Below are 23606 nucleotides of genomic sequence, written 5' to 3'. Positions count from 1 at the left end.
AATAGGCCCGCTGCGCTTCTCCGGTGAGGAAGGGGGCGATGATGCGAGCCCACTCTTCCTGGACCCACCCCTCCCGGGCCGCGATGACCTCAAATGTGTGGAGGTAAGCCTCGATGTCGTCGTTCTCGGTCAACCGGACGAGGTATTGGTGCGCTTTGACCGGCGCTTCCGGGAGGGGCATGCGCCCCGCCACGCTGGCCTGCAGTTGTTCCACGACCCGGTCAGTATACTCCTGTCATGCGGCCAGTCGCTCGGTAAACTGCTGATGGCGGGCCGAGAGCTCAGTCAGGCGGCGGATGACCTCTTCCATTTGTCCCTGGGAAAGACAGCGGTTCTCCTAGAAGAAGCACAGAGGTCGTTACAGCAACCTGGCGTTACAAGTCTGTGTCTCAATTCACCTGTAATGCCTGCATTCTCCACCATATGTTGCGGGGTGAATGAGAACACAGATTCGGTACTGATCGAAAGAGCCCCGGAGGGTGATTTATTTGCCCACACACTGATCACACGTGCTCTGATGAATGGTGCTCGGTGCCCGTCTCAGCGTGGTGCTCGTGGGGTGCAGTGCCGTGGTGCAGATCCCTCTCCCAGGGTGCCTTCGGAGTCTGTGAACAAGGTGAAACAAGCATTAATGTCGCCTGGAGCTCCGGGGTGCCTTCCCACTGGTGTCTCTTCTCCTGGCTTTTATGGCCAGCGGGAACGAGCTCCAGGTGCGCCACTCATCACGCACAGGTGTTGTGCTTCTGTGATCAGTGTGGCTGCGGCGTTTCCAGGGCGACGCTGATCTGGACTCGGGATACTCGCCACAGCATGTATGAAGATATTCCTTCTACCCTATATATAATATGCATACATATACATGTCAGTACTTGTCCACTGTCTTGCTGGAGGAGGTTCAGAGAAATTCATTCCGCAAGCGCTCCATTTGAGCCTTAAATATGACAATGTGTTGAAGTGGTAATTGCAGAGGGAAGTTTCAGAGCTTTTTGTTTGTTTAAGCTGCAGTGGGGCCACTTTCTCTCACTTGTAGGTTAGTTAATAAAATAAAAGGTCCCATCCAAAATGCAAAGTCTACATTATATCTCGCTTGTTCTCCCTATATCTACCTGTCTGTTTGTCCGATAGAATGGTGGTGGGAATCAGAAGTCCCATGACTTTGATGATCTGCCTTAAATCACTCAGTCACTCAGTCTGACGGCGCGGTGGGGCCCCGGGGAGAAGACCACAGGGAAAGGTCAGTGAGTGCAGGAATGCCACTTGAACTCCTTGGCTTGTCATATGTGGACATTGAGTCCTTATAAATGTTTCTTGTGCAACAGTCAACACCATAAATGACTGGTCTGATCCTTCAGTAAAAGACAAATAAAAATATTTTATATGCATATAAACTGGAACAGTGTGGGAGATTGTTTAAATTATTTTGCATGTGAATCACTATAATAACTTTAATATTCTTCAGAGCACTAGATGTTGTTCTTGTAGTGTAAAGAAAAGGGTAACTTGATAATTAGGCTAGGTTCACATATTTCATAGCCAGAAGAAGCAATAGTGTTTGTTTTTTTAATGCATTTTGTATTTCTTTTTGAAATCCAGCTTTATATGACTCTACTGGACTGTTTCTTGTATATGCTTAATCCCACATTGAGACAGGAAGCCCTGAATTATAAAATAAGAAAAACAAATTAACTGTCTGTGACTGCTAGATAATTCATAATTACATGCATGTTCCCTAGGGGAAGGATTCTACACTAGAAATAAGAATATTTTCAGATGAAACTCTCTCGTGCAAACAGTAGGATGGTTTGGCACAAAACATGCTGGAATTAGGAGCTGTGATCCCCAGGTAGACTGCATATACAAAGTCATCTCACTTTAGGTGCAAGTACTTGGTTGTTTAAAAAAATCAATAGCCTATTGTTGTTGTTGTTGTTATTGCATTAAAAGTGACTGTTATATTATGTTTTTGAGGGGGCTGTGTGTTCTTGTTTTTTTTGTTTGTTTTTTTGCACTTTTGTGCAGTATGTTGGTTTTGAACACCTAGTTCAAAACCTTCTGTCCCCCAGACTAAAATGTTAGCATTTTCATATTTTTATACAAATATATAAATGCAATAAATCCACACTGGCATACATGAATTCAATAGTCAACTATACAATGAAGGTAGATTTTAACTGAAAGGTTGAACATTCACAGGACAAGTGCATTTTTCATGAATGACAGGACAAGTCACATTTGCTTTATCTTACAAATGTATTGATAATAATATTTGTTGGTCAAAACGTGTATTTAATGTTTTCACATTTTTGTAAGTTATCTTTTAAGTAGTGCTTTCAAACGATTAATTGCAATTAATCGCATCCAAAATAAAAGTTTTTGTTTACATAATATATGCGTGTATACTGTGTATATTTATTATGTATATATAAATACACATACAGTATATATTTTGAAAATATTTAAATGTATATACATTTATATATTTATATTATTATATTTTATATTATATATAAATATATTTAATATATAAAATAACATTTTTTCTTAAATATATACATGCATTTGCATTTATATATACATAATAAATATACACAGTATACACGCATATATTATGTAAACAAAAACTTTTATTTTGGATGCGATTAATCGCAATTAATCATTTGACAGCACTATTTTAAAGTTATTTTAGATGCACAAATTGTTCGTTTTTCCTTTTTTTTTATAATCAAAAGTTGTCAGTGTGTTTACTGAACTGTATATTTTTTTCTAGACGATAACAGTGGAAATGTTCAATTTCTTTTTTTGTAGCCAAAACCTTAAGGTATGCGCCAAAATATGAATTAACTTTCAAAAAATAAACCTACCCTGAGAAATATTCACATGTAAAATGTTCAACTTTTTAAAAATAAAAACAAATAATTGTTTAAAAATACATTTTCCGAATAAACTAATTTGATATTACAAAATTGAAATACTCACACCATATTAAAAAGGTATGTGCCTATACGGAAACTGAAAAAATAACCATAAACTAATATATTTCTCAGTTTATGTTTATATTTCGGTGCAATCACAGCACAGTGGTCATAGAATGTGACTTGAAAAAATAAACTTACACTGAGAAATATGTAAAAGACTAAATAACAAATAACAAATACAAATCTAAAATATTTTTGAGTAAACTATATTTGATATTACAAAAAGTTAAATTACAGCATAGTAGAAAACGATGTAATGTTCATAATGACCAGGTCAGTAGCCTGTTCAATCCACACATTTCAAAAGTCCAGTCAGTTTCAATTTGTATGTATTGTTCTTTAAAGTTTTTCAAGATGCGAGTCTGTCCTCGTCTAGGCTCAGCCTGTACTCGTGAAACTGGCTTCGGAACACACACATCGACTGTCCCCGCCACTCTAATTCGCGAACCGCGGCTGCGCACATATTTGGAGTAAGGTGCCTTGCCGCTGGAGGCAGCAACGCAATGCGCAGCGCGCGCTATGTTGTGAATGAGGGATGGAATGACGTCAGTGCGCGAATGTCAACAATGTAGCGATTGAGAGTAGGCGTTTCATTTGAGTGTAACAAACAGAGGAGAAGGAGCCGCACGCTGCAGAGATCACCACACACACATTTACATACACGCATTTTTATAAACACTTCTACAACCATAAACGTGCTTTTTTCCTCCTAAAGAAAAAGAAATATTGAAAGAGTGCACCGCAAAACGTGATCTCCCTGCAGCCCGGGGGCTTTAGGAGTCTGCAAGGAAGTCATCATGTGAAAAAAAAACAAACATATATTTGCTAAACGGACAAAAGGGCTGGATCACAAGGGAAAAAAGCTAGGCTGAAGGTGAGTTGCATGATTATTTTTGCTCGATGCGTGTGTGCGTTACATGTGATTCGTCTGTCGTAAATGGAAACGGAGCGCCAAACTTGTGTTTTTGAGTGGGCTATTTCACAGCTACCAGGTACTTGGAGGATATGTCACAAAATATTGTCAAATATCACAGAAGGGGAAAAACTCGACCGCATGCCTACTTGGGTTTTCTTCAGCTGAAAACAAACTCCTTTTAAACGTAAGGTTACCACATCCTGTTGTGCAGCAGTGACAATAGTTTGAGCGTGTTTACTAGTAGTGGGATGCACTGCGATCCCGGGGGGAGGAGGGGTCTTGTTTTCGCTTAAAGAAAATAAGTTGTCACTCGGCCTTGACCGATCATAACAACGACGGAGACCCCCGGTGTAGATTCCCGCCTCCTTTTCTTCCTATTGAACGGATAGGTTAAGAAATAAAGCGGGTTGCAATCGTTTAATAATTATCGCAACGGTTAATATTATTAACATAATAGGATTTTTATTTTTTTGCCGTAATGATTACCCAGTTAATATATTTTATACAAATATGCACGAGGGTTTAATCTAGAGAGCAGGGGCTGCATATCAGCTCATCGCTGATTCAAAGAGCAATCGGATAAAAATGCACGGCTGTCCGGAAAATGTGCTTACTGCAGTGGGTTGTAAAAATGGGAAGCAAGCTGTCTTTGTTCTGCGCAGCACATCTCTGATGTAAACCACAGCCACTGCATTGCACACTCTGATTAATCCCCATAAAATCAGCAGAATATTTGCTGTGTAAGGGACGGCGAGCCTTATTTGGCTCAGCAGCCAATGCAAACGTCTCGACTACCATTTAAAGGAACGGGGACCGTTTTCAGCGCGCGCGCTGGAATGCTGGATCTCCGGTCTTCATAAAGCAACCGATGAACTTCCCTCAGTGATGCAGGTGTTTCGCATTAAGTTCCGCGTTGAATAATGCAACTAATTTAACGGACACCAGCAGAGGTGGATGAAATAAGCGTGGGCGCGAGCGTTCGGGAATGTGGTGTCATACTTCTCTTTCTGCTATTGTATGACGCTGGAGCGTATTTTTGGTGCAGAAGTTTATGTGGATAGGTTATAAGTTGTTATGAATGACTTGGTGGTTTTATTTCCCAGATTTAAATCATCAATTCCCGCTTATGCTTTAATAAAGACACTTAATAATAATGTAAATGATTTAGATATAGTGCTGAGAATCCTGTACGATAATAAATAATAACGATAATAAATAGGCTACACTTATATTTTTATAGGATTCCCAACACAGTCAGTTCATTTAATTAATTAATGAATTCCGGTTATTCGGTGAGTGAGATGACAGGCGTCGGAATGAATCAATGTTATGAGGGCATTTGAAATGAGGTGATGCAGCAGTTTGAGCTGCGCGTACATTCCTTTGTCTGCGGCGCTACTGAACCAGATACATGACAGACTGAAACGTTCAACCGTCACCATGTCTTTGCTGCATATTTGTGCATCAGCTTCGAATTTTAAATACATTTCCTATCGCCCTAATAATAGCCTATTAATAGGATCGCTTTGTTAACACTTGTTTGTTTTATGAAACTGTTTACACTTGCGCCCTCCCCCTTCTAAGCGTTCAAGGTAGACTGTAGCAACCCATAGCTAACGAAACCTACGTTATTGTCTTATTTGAAATGAATGTGATTTTAGGTTTGTAAATTGATTAGAATATATAGAAACACGTGCATAATCTCGTGTTGCAGATATGACGCCATGTTTTTTTTTTGTTTTTTTTTTACAATCTCATGTGTTCAAGCTCAACACTGTCCCTCCCCTGATGGAGATCACAGATATCCATTTTGCATCAGCAGATGTCTTAAAGTGATAGTTCTTTAAAATAGTGAACATTCAGTAATCATTGACGTTTACTCAAATTGTTAACTTTCTTCTTTTCGTGGAACACAAAAGGAGATGTTAGGTAGAATGACAGGCTCAGTCACCATTCACTATCATTGCATCTTTTTTGCATCATACAGTGAAAGTGCATGGTGACTGAGGCTGTCATTGTGCCTGAAATCTTCTTTTGTGTCTAACAGAACGAGGTCCTATGGGTTTTGATTGCATGTAAATGATGCAAACTGAAGCTTAACAAGCCTAACTTTAGTAAATGCAACAAATATTTGTGTAGCACTATAGGTCTGTGGTTTAAGGTAAATTTACCTGAAGTGTATGCTGATTTGTCTATTAGAACATATTTGCATACATAAAAAAATATGTGTGCTCTTTATTCTGGGTTTTAAATCTTTTAGATGCCATGGACCTCTAAATATGATTATCCTTTTTGCATCCTTTTGCAAAATGTAATAAGTTACTGAATATATTTTGATGAAAAAAGCCCCAATTTTTATACTGTGAAAAATTAATATTATAAATATGTGGAAAATATTGTGTGAAAAATACATTACATTACATTATTATGTTTTTTTCTACTTGTTGTAATGCTGTACTGTTAGTTGTATTATTTATTCAAGTAGATGTATTTAATTTATTTTAATCAACTTTTAATTGTTTAAATTAAATTTAAATGTAACATTTTGAATTTATTTCATGATTTTACTTTATTAGTAGTAGTAGTATTTATATTAGTAGTATTTATATTATTATATATTAGTATTTCTTATTTATTTATTCAGTTTAATCTTATTATTAATTTATTTTTAAATTTCTTTACAGCATTTTTTCTAAACTTTTTCATGGACCCCCAAACACCCCGGGCCCTAATTTGAAAACTCCTGTTACCATACATAAATCTCCTCCTATCCCATGTAATGTAAGCTGTCTTGTTGAATTTGAACAGATGTACATTTTCTTATATGGAAAGAAAGTGAGTGCAAAAAAAAAAAGCCCCTGTCAGCACTCATAATAAAATCATATTCTCAGGGAGGATGAGTCTGTCTGACCTGAGTCTGCAGCGCAATTAATAGCTTCATTAAGATCCCCCGCCATTACTAATATTCCACCCTCAGCGTGTTCTCTCTGTCATTCTCTCATGATTTGCTTTCTTGCTCACTTCTGATCAGTCAAATTTATTATAGACTTAGAATTAGGATTAATTATTCATCACATGCAAATTCTGTAAATGAACGAATTATTGTATTATTTTTATTCTTATGATCTTTTAAGAAAATGTCCGAATATACTCCATTCAAGATCACGTAACAGTTTAACAGCAGTTTTTTGTCCAGGCGTTCTCATGCTGATGATTCATGAACTGACAGGCATTAAGAATAATCTTTCTATGGAGCCTATCCCATTGTCGTTGATTGTTTTGGATGGCATTGAGTAACTAGAGTAGGAAAATATACCAGTATTTCACATCAACCTCATTAATGCCTAATGATTGATATTGGATTAAGTAGATTTTAAACTCTCATGCATCATAGTACTGGAACAGCAGTGTTCTGGTACATTTAAGATTTTACAAGTTTTAGCATTTCTTCTCTCCCGCCTGTTTAAATAAGCCCACCAGTAAAGCTCTTCACAGAGAATAAGAGCCTTGGGTATGAAAACATGTTCCCATAGCCGTCCCACGTCAGCACTAAGGCATGTTTGACAGAGTTCCAGCCTCTGAGAGGGGGAAAAAGGAAAAAAGAGAGAGATTGAGAGAGTAAGCTGAGCCATTTAAGTTCAGACAGGGCTTTTTTTCTGTTCTCACATGGCATTTTGGGTGGCAGTGAGTGATTGGCATCATCAGTCACTGCGCAGTGAGCGTGTCTGTAATGGCACACAAACCCGCAGACAGTGTTCGGTCTCATCAGTGTTTGTGCCAAGGCAAATCTCACTGGCTGTTGCCACAGGCCAAATCCTGATTGGACTGTTTTGTTCTAGGATTTTTGGGATTGCCTGCTTGTGTTGTTACCTTAGTCAGATTATAAATCAGTTCATCCGGGTAAAACTGTCTCATTTGAAAGTTTGAAATGAGACTCGTCGCTGTCATGCAGTGCTCTTAAATTGTGTTAAAATGCAAAGAAAAAAACAAATAAATAAAAATGATTGACAGGCCGGTCCACATCTGGCCTGAATTGAGCTCCAGTTAAAAACAACAAGCGCAAACGAGCAGGAAGTTTATGGGTGGAATAGTGGAAGCGTTCAACTCAATGGAAGCCCATAAAAACCACACCAGGAATTCCATAACAGTCAACAGTCTCTCTGGCCCACAGCAGCGTGCGGAAACAGAATTCCACTCGGAGCGCTGAATTAACACAATTACCGTCACGTTCGGATCATTGCTTTTTAAACTCCTTCTTTGTGGGAGTTCTGTTTTAAGCTGAATCGAGGGATTTATGTGTGTGGTTATTAATGGATGACGTGTGTCTGTCGGATTTTCGGTGCTTCCTCCTGGCGGCGTCAGCTCTGAGCGAGCAGTAAACACACAGCACAACTGCTGTTTTGATACTGTCAGCCTCTCTCGCACATAGTAAACCTCTCCCGTTCTGCTCTCTTTCTCATTGATCCTTTTCTCAATGTACACTAGAGTTCAAAAGTTTAGGGTCAGTAAGATTTTTTTTTAACATTTCTTTAGTAAATTAATACTTTAACTAAGCAAGGATGCATTAAATTGATCAAAAGTGGTAGTAAATACATTTAGAAAGATTTCTGTTTCAAAATAAATGCTGTTCTTTTGAACTTTTTATCCATCCAAGAATCCTGAAAAAGTGTATCACTAAAAATAATAAGCAGCTCAACTGTTTTTAATTTCAGTAATAATAAGAAATGTTTCTTGAGCACTAAATCAGCATATTAGAATGATTTCTGAAGGATCATGTGACACTGAAGACTGGAGTAATGACTGCTGAAAATTCAGCTTTGTCATGTAATAATAATTTGTAATAATATTTCACAATCTTATCTGTAGTTTGTATCAAATAAATGCAGCCTTTGTGAGCATAAGAGACAACTTATATGAACTTACATGAAAACTTATATGAATGGTGTATGATCAGATATATTATTGATAGTTGTTCTGAGACTTAAATAAAGGTCATTTAGGACCACTAGTGATATTTGTCATAATCAGTGTTGCTTAATTATTATTGTCATTATGAATTGTTTCTTAATTTAATATTGTGGCCGTGTAGGACTGTAAAAGCAGTTGTAGTGTTGTTCTAACTATGTCAAGAGAAAAATGGAAACTAGCCGTACCTGTTTGAATAACAACGAGGGGCGAAATGCAGTTTCATGTATTTTCTTTTTTAAATCAAGCTGATAAGTGTTATAGTTTACTCAGCTGTCGCTCTTTTTTATTTACAGAGCACATCATCTGCAGTCATTTGTTATTTTGTTCCTGTTTCTGTGGCAGGTATTTACCGCAAAGTTGTTTGCCATTGTGAAACTATGCTGTTTCAATTTACGGCAAGTTTGGTTTCACCGTTTGAGCATGTTGCGCTGCAGGTTTTAGAGTATGCTTGTGTATGTGCACATGCTTACAGTACCTGTACATGTTTGATATTATTTCTGATGATTTTTTTTTCCACCATACTGGCCAGAATTTTCATATAAAAATTATTTGTATCTTTAAAATAAAAAAATAAAAAAAGTTCTAGTCTAAAATGCTGTGGCAGAAATCATGCATTTGCATGACCAGTTGAGTCACACCTTCGGCATATTATTTACTTTAAAATGAATGTCTGTCTTCATCTACCCATCCTTATGTCTCTCCAAACCGGTATGACTTTTTCCTGTGGAACAAAATTTCAAAGCTGCTTTTTTTCATACAGCAAATGTGCAGGGTGATCACTATATATTATTACAATTTAAAATAACCATTTTCTATTTTAATATATTATAAAATTAAATTGATTCCTGTGATGACAAAACAGAATTTTCATCAGCCATTACTCCCATCTTTAGTGTCAGATGATCCTTCAGAAATCATTGTTAATATGCTGATTTGGTGCTCAGGAAATATTTCTTATCATCACAGCTGAAAATAGTTTTTCTGCTTAATATTTTTTGTAGAAAAAGTGATACATTTTGCTTATGCTTGTTTGATGAACACAAAGTTCAAAAGAACAGCATTTATTTGAAATAGACATATTTTGTAACATTATAAATGTCTTAAAGGGATAGTTCACCCAAAAATGAAAATTCTGTCATTAATTACTCACCCTCATGTCGTTTCAAACCCGTAAGACCTTCGTTCATCTTCGGAACACAAATTAAGATATTTTTGATGGAATCTGAGAGCTGTCTGACCCTGCATAGACAGCAACACAACTGAAATGTTCCCAAGTCCAGAAACGTAGCAAGGAGATCTGTAAAATAATCCATGTGACATCAGGGGTTCAACCGTAATTTTACGAAGCTACAAGAATACTTTTTGTGCGCAAAATAACAAAAAAAACGACTTTATTCAACAATTCGTCTCCTCTGCATCACCCTGTAGCGCCATTTTGGAGAATATCCGCTGGACGTAAACAGCGTATGCTGTGTCAGCTGCGTCACGCCGGGTCTGTTTCCTATGTTGTTGTGATTTGATCTGAACGAAAACAGCGTATCCGTGTGAAATACCGCACACCGTGATAAAAGCATTAGCAATTAATCGCAACATGAAAATTTGATACCGGCATATCCCTAGACACAGCTGACACAGAACAACATGCGCTGTTTGCGTTCAGTGGATATTCTCCAAAATGGTGCTACAAGGTGATGCAGATGAGACGAATTGTTGAATAAAGTCGTTTTTTTTTTTCTTTTGCGCACAAAAAGTATTCTCGTAGCGGTTGAACCCCTGATGTCACATGGATTATTTTACAGATTTCCTTGCTACGTTTCTGGACTTGGGAACATTTCAGTTGCGTTGCTGTCTATGCAGGATCAGACAGCTCTCAGATTCCATCAAAAATATCTTAATTTGTGTTCCGAAGATGAACGAAGGTCTTATGGGTTTGAAACGACATGAGGGTGAGTAATTAATGAAAGAATTTTCATTTTTGGGTGAATTAACCCTTTAACAGTCACTTTTGATCAATTTAAAGGATTAGTTCACTTCCAGAATAAAAATTTCCTGATAATTTATTCACCCTCATGCAATCCAAGATGTTCATGACTTTCTTTCTCGAGTTGCAAAGAAATTAAGGTTTTTGAGGAAAACATTCCAGGATTTTTCTCCATATAATGGACTGTGGAGGAAATTTTATTTCTATCTGAAAAATAATATTATTATTAGTATTATTTGCTTCACTGTACTAAAGAGTGTTCATCCGCATTTGATGAAGGTATAAATGTTGAGTTTGGGTGTTTCCTCTTTGTCACACTCTGCAGTCAACTTGGATGCCTGTATGACTGTTGAACTTTTCTTGCAGGAAAATAAATATTCAAAAGACTTTTGTTCAAATATAATATTCAAAAGGTCCAAATTTGCTGTTTCAGTGCTGCTTCAAAGGGCTCTACACGATCCGGGCCAAGGAATAGGGGACTTATCTAGCGAAATGATTGTTCATCTTCTTAAAAATAAAATGTATATACTTTTTAACCACAAATGCTCATCTTGCACTAGCTCTGCGATGCACGTCCGCAAATTCACGCATTATGTAATCACGTAGGAAAGGTCACACATGGTTCGTTCTTCTTCTGTGTACTCCAGTTCAAGAAGGTAGGGTAGGGCAAAAAACTCAATCTAATTTTCTCCTCCAACTTCAAAATCGTCTGACATTGTTGTTTTACCTTTTTTTGTAAAGAGCGTTTGACTTTCTTTGCACGTGACCTTTCCAACGTGACTGTGTAATGCATGAAGTCGAGCTAGTGCAAGATGAGCATTTGTGGTTAAAATGTATATACATTTTTATTCTTTTAAGAAAATGACCGATCATTTCACTAGATAAGAACCTTATTCCTTGGCTGGAATCATGTAGAGCCCTTTGAAGCTGCACTGAAACTGCAATTTGGACCTTCAGCCCGTTGGTCCCCATTGAAGTCCATTATATGGAGAAAAATCCTGGAATGTTTTCCTCAAAAACCTTAATTTCTTTGCGACTGAAGAAAGAAAGACATGAGCATCTTGGATGACACTGGGATGAGTAAATTATCAGGAAATTTTTATTCTGGAAGTGAACTAATCATTTAATGCATCCTGGCTGAATAAAAGTATTAATTTCTTTCCGCCCATATAAGTTTAAAGCTAAGTGCATCTCCTCTTGGAGATTTCTGTGGATGACTCGTCCTGTGTGTGTGGGGTGTGTGTGTGTTTGTTCTGCGGCTAAATTTGGATCTGTCATCCCTGTCAGAATATTCATGCCTGCAGCTGCTGAGTCACATGTGCGCTGCAACTGGAGAACCCTGGAGAACGGCAGACCACTATCACGCTGTTCCATCTTTCAGACTTGTTTGGTTAATTTCACTGTGCTTTGCATGCTCATTCATGTAACTGTTCTTTACTCTGCAGTCTGCAGCTCATTCATTCTCACACTCTCCATGTGCCAGACATCTCCCTCCTCTCCTCATCTCCTTTGCATTCCCCTTAGAGTGGGAGTTTAAACCAATAGAAAGTTTAGATCAAAGTGAGGCTGACTCAGTCTGTCCTGTTTGTGATAGAGCAGTTAGGCTCAGCATACAGCTCATACTGTGCTGCTGACTCACAGATGATAGAACGGTTAGATCCAACAGGTGGCTCGCTCCCATTAGAGCTGTTAGGTCCAACTGGTAGCCCTCAAAGATTCCACATCATAGGAAGCTTATATGTATATTCTTAAAGAAACTGCAGCCGACACCAGAAACAAGTCTGTATCTATCGCATCATATGTCTTAACATGAGGTGAAGAGGGAAATTTACCCACCAAACTTTGCACACAGCCTACACAAAGTGCTACACAATGGTTGGCTAAAATAAATGTGTTGAAAAGGAGTTGAGAGTCTAGTGGTTTTTTTTTTTTTTTTTTGGTTAAACTTGATTTATCTCTGTTATCTCTATTGTTTGTGGATGTAAAGCCCAAGAGATGTGACTGTTACAATGACACACATATTATAAATTAAACATTGTTTTACAAGACAGTCATTTGTAATTTTAGGGATTTTGACTATTACAATTTATATTAATTTAAACATTTCATTGTATATTACATTATTTTAGAACAAATATTTATATTAAGAATATATATTTAATTACATTTAATTGTAAACATTATATTTTAATGTATATTTAAATGCACACCATTAAAAAATGCTAATACTACCATTGAAAAGTTTGGAGTCTGCAAGATTTTTTTTATGTTTTTGAAAGAAGTCTCTTATGCTCACCAAGGCTGCATTTATTTGGTCAAAAATACAATAAAAACAGTAATATTGTGAAAAATTATTACAATTTAAAACGTTTTTTTTTTAATAAATTTTAAAATATTAAAAAGTTATTCCTGTGATGCAAAGCTGAATTTTCAGCAGCCATTACTCAGTCTTCAGTGGCATATAATCCTTCAGAAATAATTTTAATATGCTGATTTGATGCTGGAGAAACATTTCTTCTTATTATTTGTTAAATAACAGTTGTGCTGCTTAATATTTTTTGTAGAAACAGTAATAATACACTCGTTTTTCATAAATTCTTTCCTCAATAAAAAGTTCATGAGTTTTTTGTAAAAGGTAAGAGTTTTTAAGAGCTTGTAAGATTTTTACTTTTTATCAGTTTAATGCATCCTTGTTGATTAATAATATTAATTAAGTTATTAAAAGTATCCATTTCTTTCAAAAAATCTTACTGACCCCAAACTTTTAAATGGCAGCATATTTAAATTATATATTTAAAAGTATGTTTTTTTTTTTAAACAATATATTTAACATTGCAGGGTATTCTAAATGAACAAATTTTGTCTAGCAAAGTTAACTTCTACAGAAATCCCCTGGCCAGTATGCAGGGTACAGTGTACATTAGTAGGCACCATGGGAATTGGAAACAGCTTGTACAGTGTCACTGGATCTCAGTTTGCAATTCTCCCTCTCTTTTTCACACTCTTAACTGTTCCAGCATTATTTATGCGCTGATGTGCTGCTGTCTGCAGAAATCTCCAGGCCACCTTATCAATGCTTGGCTGCTCCGAAGCCTTAAGCTCAGAGTTCTTCAGTGCTTCTCTCTCCAGAAACGACAAACAGGCAATCAGTGACCTGAGTGAAGCAGGCAGGAGTGTCTTAACTGCCTGCAAAACAGCCACTCCAAGTGCTGCAGTGAATGTAGGCCAGGCACAGCCTCAGGCAATTACACAGACACACAATCTTATATACATTATATACATGGACAAACTGTCACACACACATGAATCAAAATGGTTTCACACCACAATAGGACTAAGGAAACCTGCGTGGGAGGGCAGGGGTGTCACTGGCCTGTGTCGGTACAGATGAGTCATATGCAGTGTGCTGTGTCAATATTGATGCTCAGTCTAAATATAACCTACACACCATACCACAAAACTTACTAAAGCACATACACACACACTAGAGCCACCCAGCCTGGAAAATATGTTTGTTGTGTCTTTTTTTTTTCCTATGCTGTTGAATGCTTTCCTGTATATTTTAGCATATATGAAAAAAGGGAAAATGTTGCTATGAATGTTTCATGCCCTTACACATTTATGTGAATGGTTCAGAATTGGAGATTAATGCCCATCTGGATATGTGTGCCAGCAGAAGTCAGATTTATACAAGTGTCGATTTTTTTTTCTCCTCTCCATAAGTGCGTCACTGGATGCTCTGTCGAGGCTTATCCCAGGTGAACATACCACAGCTATGCTGTCAAAACCTCCGCTTCACACTCTTCGTTAGAGAAAAGGTTTTGAGTTGGATTGAAAAAGCAAAAGAGACAGTTCCTGTACCTTGGCAGCTTCATTTTCGGATTCCTTAGAGTTGCAGCCAACCACAACTTGCAAAAAAAATATGGATGTTTTTGACCTCTCTCTCTTTCTTTTTCTTCATTACTCCATATGGGATTGCTGTATGGGACAGCAGTAATTTAAAACAATGTCGGCTTAGAGCCTGAATGAACTGTGCAGCTGGAGGTGTGTAAGTGTGTGTGCATCCTGTGAGACTCGCACAGGTGGTGAGGGGGAGGGGTAAGAGGTGGGCGTAGAGCAGCAGGGGTGGCGTGACCACTTCCTGTCTCAAATATACAGTAAATCGGTCGTGTCTTTACCAAATCAACACCGTGCACCGGTGGTGGCTTTACGCTGCCTGACAGAAACCTCTTATTGGTTGAGCTCTTGCAGTGTGGCTTGTAGAACAAGACAGCTTTTCTTTGTTCTGTCTTTATTTACGTAGAGATGTGTTTGCGGTGTCTTAAAGGAGAACGATACCAACAGTTTAATACAACGAAGGTTAGAAACCATACGTGAGTGCACAAACGCACACAAAAAAACACATTTGACATTTTTGTCAAATGTTGCAGCGGTAAACAAAAGGCTGAGGTCAAAGGAAATTATGTTTCTGCAGAATGGAAAAGATTAAACGTGGTATTTGAGAGTTCGCTGTCATATAGCAGAGTTTGACGCACGGAATGCTGCTTTGACTTGCCTGAGGTGGGAAGTTTGACATGGGTTTGCACAGAACAGAATTACAGTTTCTTAACTTGAGAGTGCAATGGTCACGACCACAGACCTCAAAAGCTTTGAATGTTCTATACACACTCCATATAATACTGCTGTAATGAATGCATTGATCCATAAATGGATCTCTCTCTGTACGCCGGTCAGAGTCAAGCTCGATTTATCTGGTAGCTGATAGAGAAGCTGGTCCGCCCACTGTTAGGTACGGACAGATTTATGCGCCTGCCGCTCTGTGCTGCAGTCAATAGCTGTGACCTTAACTTACAGTCAACAGGTTTAAGTGCCAAGGGTCAATAAGTCCAAGAACCGGTCATTCCAATGATGAGTGTGTTGAAAGAAAGCATGCTGCAGCCTTTAATTGTCAAGCTAAGACTCCACAAAAAAATCTTTAGTTTGCTGTAAGTGTTATAGGTGCTATATTTGATTTGTGCATATTATTTATTTATATGCTTAAAATGTTAATGTGGACATTTCCCCAAAAGATTGTCTGTGGATCTGTGTGATGTACTGTGATATGTATGATTTTTAAATTGTTAACTAAACAATTTATAATAATAAAATAATACTTTTAAGAAGTATTAACAATGTTAATTGGTTAAAAATAGCTTTGTTTGGCTTTTTTTTTCAAAATACTAAATCTTTCAAATTATTCAAATTGTTATTTGAAAAATGTTTTTTAAATAGTTTTTGGTTAGTTAGATTATTTGTTTTAAAGAACAAGGAAAGAAGCAACATTAATTTACAAATTAAAAAAAATAATTCTGAAACGGTTTAAAAAAATGCTCATTTACAATATTTTCTGTATATTCTGGATTATTTACGGTATGTTATGAATGTGGCTCTTAGTTTATATTAAAAACTTTTTTTTTTTTAAATGAAACCATTTATTTTTAATCTTTTAGGTTATAGTCTATATTTTCTCAGTAATTTGTGGTTCTTCTTCTGTTTTGGATACAGGTGTTTGTATTATATTTTTATGTGTTTTTAAATGTGTTTGCAATAATCTTTGTATTGCACATATTTGTACAGTTTGATACAGGCAGTGGACGTGGTTTTTAACATTTAAAAATGTTTACATGAAGCATGTTCCAAGAAAAAGAAACAAGCATGTATTATCACATGAATCTAACAAGCTTTGTTAGTTTTCAATGATTTTCTGTTTTCTAATAAATTGACAAATTTTATGTCATATTTTAAACATATATGGAACTTTACATGGTTTTATTTTATGCTTATTTTAAGTTTAGATTATTGTCTTTAGATGTTTTTCTTATCTTTTACCATTACATTTTTTACAATACAACCATTGCAAGTTTATTTTACCGGTGAATACACTTTTCACCAACTGTGACAGGAAAATCATGTACAATGCAAAAACTGCCATTATAACTTATACAGAATATACAGAAAAGCTTTAGAAAAAAAGAAATAGTTTTACAGTTAAACAGTTTTAGGCTTTACTAAAACCTTGACTAAAATCTCAATTAAAGCTGACCAAAATAAAGTAATTAATTAAAAGAAAAAGTCACATGTATATTTAAGATAATTAGTGCAAAAATCAAGAATGGTAAACATTCATTAACATGCATTGAAATTCATAGTAAACCAAATTAGGTTTACAATGTTTCTGAAACTACAAATGATGTTGATCACTTTACAAACACGACATGATCACTTTGTAAACTGTAGTTCACAAGTGTTTCTGTTGTTGTTCTGGCAGAAGATCGTTACATCATTTATTTAGAACAAGCGTGATGTAAAACAGGTGCCTAAACCTGTCGGTTTTGCCTCAAAAGATGTAGACTGTCATTTGTTGTTGTGATTATCTGAGAAAGATATGATGTATGATAATAAGAAATTCACTGTTCATTACAGGAAAGGAAGTATGGCTGAGGTTTACAGTCAATGAAGTCCGAGGGGCGTGTGTTAACGTGACAGAGGTGGAGCTTACTCCACACAGAGAGACGTTCCTCTCTTTGAAGCCCTGTGCTGTCGACCCTGAAAACCCAGCCGAAAACTGTTGCTGGCGCTGCACCACAACATGCTTCTCAATCCCACAGTCACACAGGAGCATCTCAGCGCATGCTAACACTCGGAGCTGTCATTGTCACCTCCCGTCAGAGCAGTCAAACAATGGAACAGACCACTGTGAGTGATCAAATTTGAGTTGAATTTCATGGTTTTTGCTTTTACACCTCAATGCATGTGCATAAAAGATGGGCGCCTTGTTCTGTCAGGCTGTATCACCAGGTTTAGGATTGCTATCTTGTTTTGTTGGATGTGTTTGCAAGTCAGAAAGACATTGTCAGATTTTATATAGACCCAGCAGCCTTAAAAGATCATGGAAGTGGATCACATTCACAGAGGTATCAGGTCGGGCGGGTAAATGTTTGACAGTTGTCCTCAAACGTCCCTCCAAACCTCCAGTAGTCCTCTTGTAGAGTTTGAATGAAACAACCTGCAATCTTGCAAAAATATCTCTATTAAACATTGCATATCTAGTGTTTAGTTTCAGTTAGGAAGTCTGCCATTTTGAAGAGAGGGCACTTTGAGTGCGAAATTGCACCAATAAAAAATAGATTTGTTAAAAGTGTTGTTTTTCTACTCTAGTTCACGTACTTCCATTTCTGAAGTCTCTTGCAAAGGAAATAAAGCTTCCTTTTCACAGTTTCCTCTCCAGGTGCTGCAAATATCAACCGTATCAATAAATATCAAGCCGCAAACTGACTGCAATTTTAACTCGATATAGAAAAACAACTTTCATTGTAGCTAAATTCCTGCCAGAAGGTTCAATCTAATTGTGACAGCATCATAGTACCTTGTATCTTTCTTTCCCTGAACATTCAGACATATATTCCAGTTGAACTTTTAATATGGTGAAGCGGCTTTCGTTGCTGTGAGAGGAAAAGATTTGAACATTCTGAAATGTGACTCTGAAATCCTTGAGTGAACGGCCTCACGTGAACCTTGTGTGGATGTAAAGTCAAGCCTCATATCCTGTCTTCATTAGAGGACTATTAAAGAGGACAAAAGAAAGATCTGTCTCAGGGTCATTTGACTCACTCAGAAACTTACACGGGTAAAGCTGGTGGTTATTCAGCCTAGAAAGTTCTTAGGTATGACATGTTGGAGAGCAGATTTCTCGGCATAATGCAGGCCAGAAAGGCACAATCCCATGATTTTTGCTTGAGGAGAAGAACTTATGCAGATCTCCTGATGTTGTCAATGTCAGCCATGCCACATCAAAAAAGTGACAAAAAGTGGAATCCAGATGTTTGAGGCCACTAGTGAAAATGCTTCTGTTTTGCATTTTTCTAATTAAATACAAAATGTTTCAGCGCAAATCGTATTAATTTCAGAATGTCTTAGTATTTGGTTCAACCCTCTTTTGCTTTAATGACAGCAGCACTCCACAGGTTTGTGGAGCATGTTCTTCAGCATGATCTGTGATGATCCAAAGAACATCTTGAGCTTCAGTGGAAGAACATCTGACCATCTGTACAAAGAGTCACATGATCCATGTCTTCTTTAATTAGTGACCTAGAAATAGTTTATAATAATTTTTCCCATTTTACGGCATTGCATTCCTTTGTTTAAAGGGGTCATGTGATGTTGCTAAAAAAGAACATTATTTTGTGTATTTGGTGTAATGCAATGTGTTTATACGGTTTAAGGTTCAAAAAACACATTATTTTCCACATAATGTACATTATTGTTTCTCCTCTATGCCCCGCCTTTCTGAAACGCGTCGATTTTTACAAAGCTCATCGTTCTGAAAAGCGAGGTTTGCTCTGATTGGCCAAGCTATCCGTGTGTTGTGATTGGCTGAATACCTCAAGCGTGTGACGGAAATATTACGCCCCTTAACATACTGTGTTTCCGTGTGTCCCGGCGCGACGAGACAAAAACAATAAAACCCATTTGGGCGGTGTTATGCAAATCTTCCCAAACAGTGACGTAGACATGTGGGGGCGTGTTTAAACGAGGCGTTTTAGGAGGGCGTGGACAAGTCTTAACTTTTATAAAGATTATCTCTTTGGATTTGAGACTTTAGACTTTGCAACTTTACAGATCTTCTTTATGCACCAAGAGCTTGTAACACTCCAAAGAGAAAGGACAAATTGAAATCGCATCATATGACCCCTTTAAAGTCATGATGAAACTAAAGTAATGACAGATCTTTTCTTCTGTATACATCCGAGTGTAATGGATTTTCAAAAAAGATTATAAGATGTAGGCGTTGCTTGCAAGCTTGAAGGGCGGGGTTTAAGCGGACTAAATGATTGGAGAAATCCGGCATTCGTCACCAGAGAGAAGTAATTTTCACAGGAAGAGCCCGTTATGACATTTTGATTTGACGAGGGCAAATTAATAACAAAAAAAATGAAACCTATATGGATGAATTGTTCACAATAAGATCTATAATCTGCATTTAGAAAATAGTCAAGTCGACTTACATTTTCAAAATTCTAAAACTTTCCAGTTTTAAATCAGATTTCCAGTCTCAGTATGCAAGCTCAGATTTTAATGCCATGTAAAACAGTTGGCTTTAAAGTACATAGATTGATTATGTACATCTAAAGTTATCTCATGCAAATGTTTTTTCCATATTCATAAATTGATTATTTGCGATGTTTTATTTAAAAAGTCTGTAATCAGTGACATGGCAAGTTTACTGTATATCCTCCATATACGGCTATCGTCTGTATCTGTCCTCGGTTCTTCCTCAGAGCGTGTGCATACTGTGAGGCAGCGATCTGTCCCATTCCCAGCGTGCTTTTCTGCATGTGCAGCATGGGGTGAAGCCAGTGAAAGAGGACATTGTTCGTGTTCGTAGTGAGGCATGTTGCATGCACTTATAACTCTTGAGTGGGTGACATTTCCCCCATCATGCACCAGGAATGCCTTTGAATGACTGGATTGTGTGGAAAGGAAAAGCAGCAGGCGTTCAACGCTTTTGTTTTTATTTTTCGCTCTCCCATCTCTGTCGCAAACTCAGCAACACCATTACTTAGCCTTATTAAAGGAATCATTCAAACAAAAAAACGAAAATTGTCATCATTTACTCACGTTGTTCCAGACCTGTAATGCATTCTTTCTTCTGTGGAACACAAAAAAAGATATTTTGTGCATATAATGAAAGTCAGTGGGGTCCAACACAACATTGGACCCCATTGACTTTCATTATATGGTCAAAACATTTGATGGTGAGTAGATGATGAGAGAATTTTCATTTTTTGGGTGAACTATCCCTTTAAGTAATGTAACCGGTGAACATAACTCACTTTACAACTTTGTGTTTTGCATTAAGCCAGCTAACAAAGTGGATGGAGGAAAAAGAACATAAAGGAAAGAGTGATTTGAGTATGTTGTAATGTCATGGATTAAGATGCCCGGCGCAGCTGCATCGGGGCCGAACTGTACAGTGGTGTGTTTTTCATTCTCTCCCATGTCCGAGAGCAATGACTCGTTAAAACGTGTGACTCAGAACGGCTTGTTTGTGAGCAGACCACCTCCAGAGTTTGAGTCACAGGCTTCAGCTATTGATTCAAGTCTTCCGCTTGTGCCTAACAAAGAAAACAAATGGCTTTCACGTCTCTCCCTCCATCTCATGCATTCTTTTCTCTCAAAGGGCATTGATTGATGAAGCCACACAAGTGAAGGGTCCCGATGCCACGGGGGGCTCTCGACTCTCAGTGATGTAATGTTTCTAAGGTCTGATAAACGAGTGGATTTGATGCAATAATGGATATGAAAACAAAGATTTTGAGATTTTTCTAAACATGTGCTCGTTTGTTTTCATTGAGTCTCAGAGGAGAGTTCGCTGTCCGTGAGTTTTGGCACTTACGTCATGGAATTTGGTGACATTTATGTCCATTCAGCGAGGGAAACCTTATGTGGGAAATCAGTTTGGAAGATTTCCAAAGATTAAATGACACAAAATTGCCTATTGATTTCAAAATAGGAGCACAAGCAAACATTTCATCATATACTAATGAATGAATCACAATCCCACCCTTTAGCAACACCCTGAGGGGTTACTTGATATTTCATGTGCTTTTTAATATGACAGGTAAACCTTTGGAAATGACATTGGCATTCAGTTTGTAAATGACCATTTTGTGTTGGCTTGCGTAGCTTCTTTTCAGCCATTTCCTTTGGTTATTTTAGAAATCACAAATGCGACACCGGCCTCTAAGTTCATTTTACTGCCCCGTGAGAAACTTCGGGCTATGACACCATCTCCTGTTCTGGGTGTGTTTGGGTTCGAGGAGTCTCCTCTGTGTCAAAGAGCTGCTTGTTCAGACTTCCTCCGAAGCTCCAAGCGGTAAGGAGAGCATGAAGTGAAAGGTCATGGAGAACGAGTGAGAGAGAAAGGCTATTTTTAACCCTGCTGTATCATGTATCGCCTCCTACCATGAGATTAGGTGAGGGAAGATATTTCAGGATGCTCTTGGGTAGCCATTTAGGCCAGGTGAAACCAGGTGGTGTTTTCGGCTAATTGGCTTTCTGAAGAAGAAAAATCCATTTCAATGGTCGTCAGGAGGGTACAGGGTGGCCAGTGCCATTATCTGGTCTGTTGCTAGTCAATGTTTCACATATAAACTTTGTGAGTGGCAGTGGATGGAGTGTTTATCACAGCTGCAGTCACAGATGGCACAGTGCAGTAGCCTTGCAGTGCTCTGAAGCTGCTATATAAATGGTACTATGGTAAATAGTCGAGGAATGCTTTGCTCATGCCTGCGAGGGTATGAGCAAATGCATGTGACATTGGAGGACATGCGCACAAGACTTCACTAGAGAGATCTCTGACCTGAGAAAGGTGACACTGAATCCTTCTCAGGTCCTCTCTTTTATTTGCTTTCCTTTGCAGGTGTCTCTTTCTTTCCTTTTGGTCTGTGGGAATGGCCTAATTTTCATTTTTCCCATCATGCAGCTTTCCTCACCCTGTTCATATGGGGTATTGTATAGAGACATCCAGTAGAGGCTAATTTTTTGAAAGTTGATTTCTGTATAAGTTATTAAATATTTACTATGTTACTGCACTTGAAAAGGAAACACATGTTGACCTTTCGTGACAATAGTGGGACATGTAGTCACATCATATGGAGCAAGTTGTCACACTTATGAAATGCACAACAGTTACTAAAACAGAAATTGATTTATCAAATAATTTTGTCCTGTCCAACTTGTTTGGCTGACAAACATTATATATAAGGTAAATGTAATGTGTCCTTGCTGAATAAAAGTATAGCTAGTGAGTTGCAACTCTTGTGACAACTAGCCCCGCTCTCTTACTGTATTATATGCTGCAAATCGTCCAGCATGAACCTTATGTTTGTGTATGTAGCTCAAAGGGGGTTGCATTAATGAAAGCAGAGGAATCCCCAGTCTTCCTGCAGCTCTTGGGTGTTTTGTGTCTCTTTTGTCTCTCTCTTTCTCTCCCTGGTGCTTTCTCACTGTCTGGACTTTGGGAAAAGGGGGACGTTTGTTTCCGGAATGCACCTCCACGCTTGGCATCAGAACATCTTTGTTCGAAAGCGAGGGAAGAAGGTCCGGAGTTGCCGCCAAGGGTTATCGGGGGAGTGGTTTTTTTTTTGGATGGGGTAGGGGGTAAAGCTGCAGCAAAGTTCATTCATTCATTCGTCCGCCCGTCATGGGCCTCTACTTTCTTTTATTTTTAGCCAAATCCATCAGGCTTGACAAGCGGGAAATTTGAGCCAGCGCGGGGCAATGCTCTAGAACCCCCACCCCCACCCCACTCCACACCGTCATTCTTCTCCTGCTCCCTCCCTCTCCATGCCCACACTCGCTTTTCCTCTCCCCCCTGGGAAAAACAGAGCAGAGTTGAGGCTGGATTCAGACAGAGATGTTGAGTCATGTGAGTCTGTGTACACGGGGACAACACTACTTTATACTAATAGAGGGAAGAAGAGGGTGACACACTGCAAAATGTCATTTTTATGATCAGTGTTTTTGACTTGTTTTCAAGTAAAAATATTTTTTTAAATGTTTTAAATTATACATTTATTTGCACAGAATTTTTTGTATATCATGTCTGTCTGTTAGGTTTTTTTCCTTACTTTTTTGCTGGTTTTAAGCATAAATCTAATAATTGTTCTAAAAATAATTTGGGGAAATAAAAAAAAAAAAAAAAAAAAAAAATTTATAAAAAAAT

General features: G+C 37.8%; 1 protein-coding gene across 2 annotated transcripts in view; it reads left to right on the top strand.

Annotated features, from left to right (window-relative positions):
• Positions 1-3364: 3364 nt before the first annotated feature.
• LOC107665358 (transcription regulator protein BACH2-like) overlaps positions 3365-23606 on the top strand; it is a 92916-nt gene continuing 72674 nt past the window's right edge. The window contains exons 1-2 of one of the 2 annotated variants that reach the window (XM_016456202.1): positions 3365-3849; positions 17303-17575. In XM_016456202.1, coding sequence (XP_016311688.1) covers positions 17510-17575 — 66 coding nt within the window. In that variant the 5' untranslated portion in view covers positions 3365-3849; positions 17303-17509. The remainder of the gene's footprint in view (positions 3850-17302; positions 17576-23606) is intronic. The other variant, XM_016456204.1, reaches the window with a different exon arrangement.

This window comes from Sinocyclocheilus anshuiensis, unplaced genomic scaffold (genome assembly GCF_001515605.1).
Source record: "Sinocyclocheilus anshuiensis isolate Anshui unplaced genomic scaffold, SAMN03320099.WGS_v1.1 scaffold199, whole genome shotgun sequence".
Taxonomy (NCBI): domain Eukaryota; kingdom Metazoa; phylum Chordata; class Actinopteri; order Cypriniformes; family Cyprinidae; genus Sinocyclocheilus; species Sinocyclocheilus anshuiensis.
Note: the sequence above shows the minus strand (reverse complement) of the source record. Positions and strands in the feature narration are given on the sequence as shown.